At 46.0% G+C, this 1,177-nt stretch overlaps 1 protein-coding gene across 1 annotated transcript in view; it reads right to left on the bottom strand.

The window, feature by feature from the left end:
* LOC119588855 (1-phosphatidylinositol 4,5-bisphosphate phosphodiesterase-like) overlaps positions 1 to 1,177 on the bottom strand; it is a gene marked incomplete in the record, with an annotated part of 69,524 nt that overhangs the window by 35,588 nt on the left and 32,759 nt on the right. Inside the window, 1 exon segment of the mRNA XM_037937493.1 lies at positions 15 to 101. Coding sequence (XP_037793421.1) covers positions 15 to 101 — 87 coding nt within the window.

The raw sequence follows: 1,177 nt of genomic DNA, 5'->3' as shown, positions 1-1,177 counted from the left end.
CCCAAGATACTCACTCGTCCGTCGCTCTTCCAGTAGACGAAGAAGCCATATTCGTCCACTTTGAAGACGCAATTGGGCTCATAGTCGGTGCTTTCCTTGTCCTGCGGGGGGAGAGGTCGCGGGTCAGGAATTTCTCTGCATTTATATTCTTATCAGTCTTATCAGCTACTCGCATTCCTTGATCCTTATTTTCTTTACTCGAAAAGGAATTTTACTTTTGCATTTCAGTGTTTCGTCTCAGTTTGAAACGTGGTACAAAGCGATGTAATATATTCATGTGATGTAATATGAAGACATGTGTCCAAATTGTATAAACCGAGTCTAGCCGAAGAAATAAACTAAGTGGCAAAGGCCAAATAAACCATTTCGTGTGGTATAAACCTGTGTAATAACCCCTAGTTGTATAATTCGGAAAAAAAACAATATATGGTGTAATCAGAAGTCATCCCAGCGGGTGCTATAAACCTTAGTAACAAATTGGTAATGCAAACAAAATTGCAAAGTGAGGAAAAGGGGAAAAACATCCACGGTCCGCTGACCAAAACAAAAGGCAATAACGCACAAATTCCAGCCTAAGTACGCCATCCTTTCCCTACACACACGCACCCTCTTTCCCTCCTCTCCTCTTCTCCTCCCCTCTCTTCGTTTAGCTCTTCTCTCCTCTTCCATCCTCTCTTCGAATCGTCCCATCCTCTAACATTCCCTCTTTTCCCTCTCTTCGTTTCGCCCCTCCATCCTCCCCTTTCCCTCTCCCCTTCTTTCTTTGTTTCGTTCCCCCCTTCCTCTCCATCCAAATTCACTGCCCCACCCTTCCCTCATCTTTATCCACTCTCTTCCTTTCTCTTCGCTCCGCCTTTCTCTCCCTCTCCGCCCTACCCCTCATTTACAGAATATGTCACACGTACGTAATCGCTAACAACGGCAAGCAATTTTAACCCTTATGTCACTATCTCGGCGGCGCAACCAAGGTCCGTGTGTTGATAATGCGTCTGAATGCCGGGCTATCGGAAGTGCATTTATTCTGCGCGGCGAGAGAAGTGGGGCTGCGTAACGCTGTCTGTGAAGTGGAGCTTCATCACACTGTATCTGTGAAGTGGAATAAAGCTGCATCATTGTGTCGGTGATGCTGCATCAGTGAGCGTGTTACGTGAAGCAGAGCTGCATCGCACTGCATTTA

Source organism: Penaeus monodon, chromosome 24, assembly GCF_015228065.2.
Source record: "Penaeus monodon isolate SGIC_2016 chromosome 24, NSTDA_Pmon_1, whole genome shotgun sequence".
In the NCBI taxonomy this organism is placed as follows: domain Eukaryota; kingdom Metazoa; phylum Arthropoda; class Malacostraca; order Decapoda; family Penaeidae; genus Penaeus; species Penaeus monodon.
This window is presented reverse-complemented; position numbering and strand designations above follow the sequence as displayed.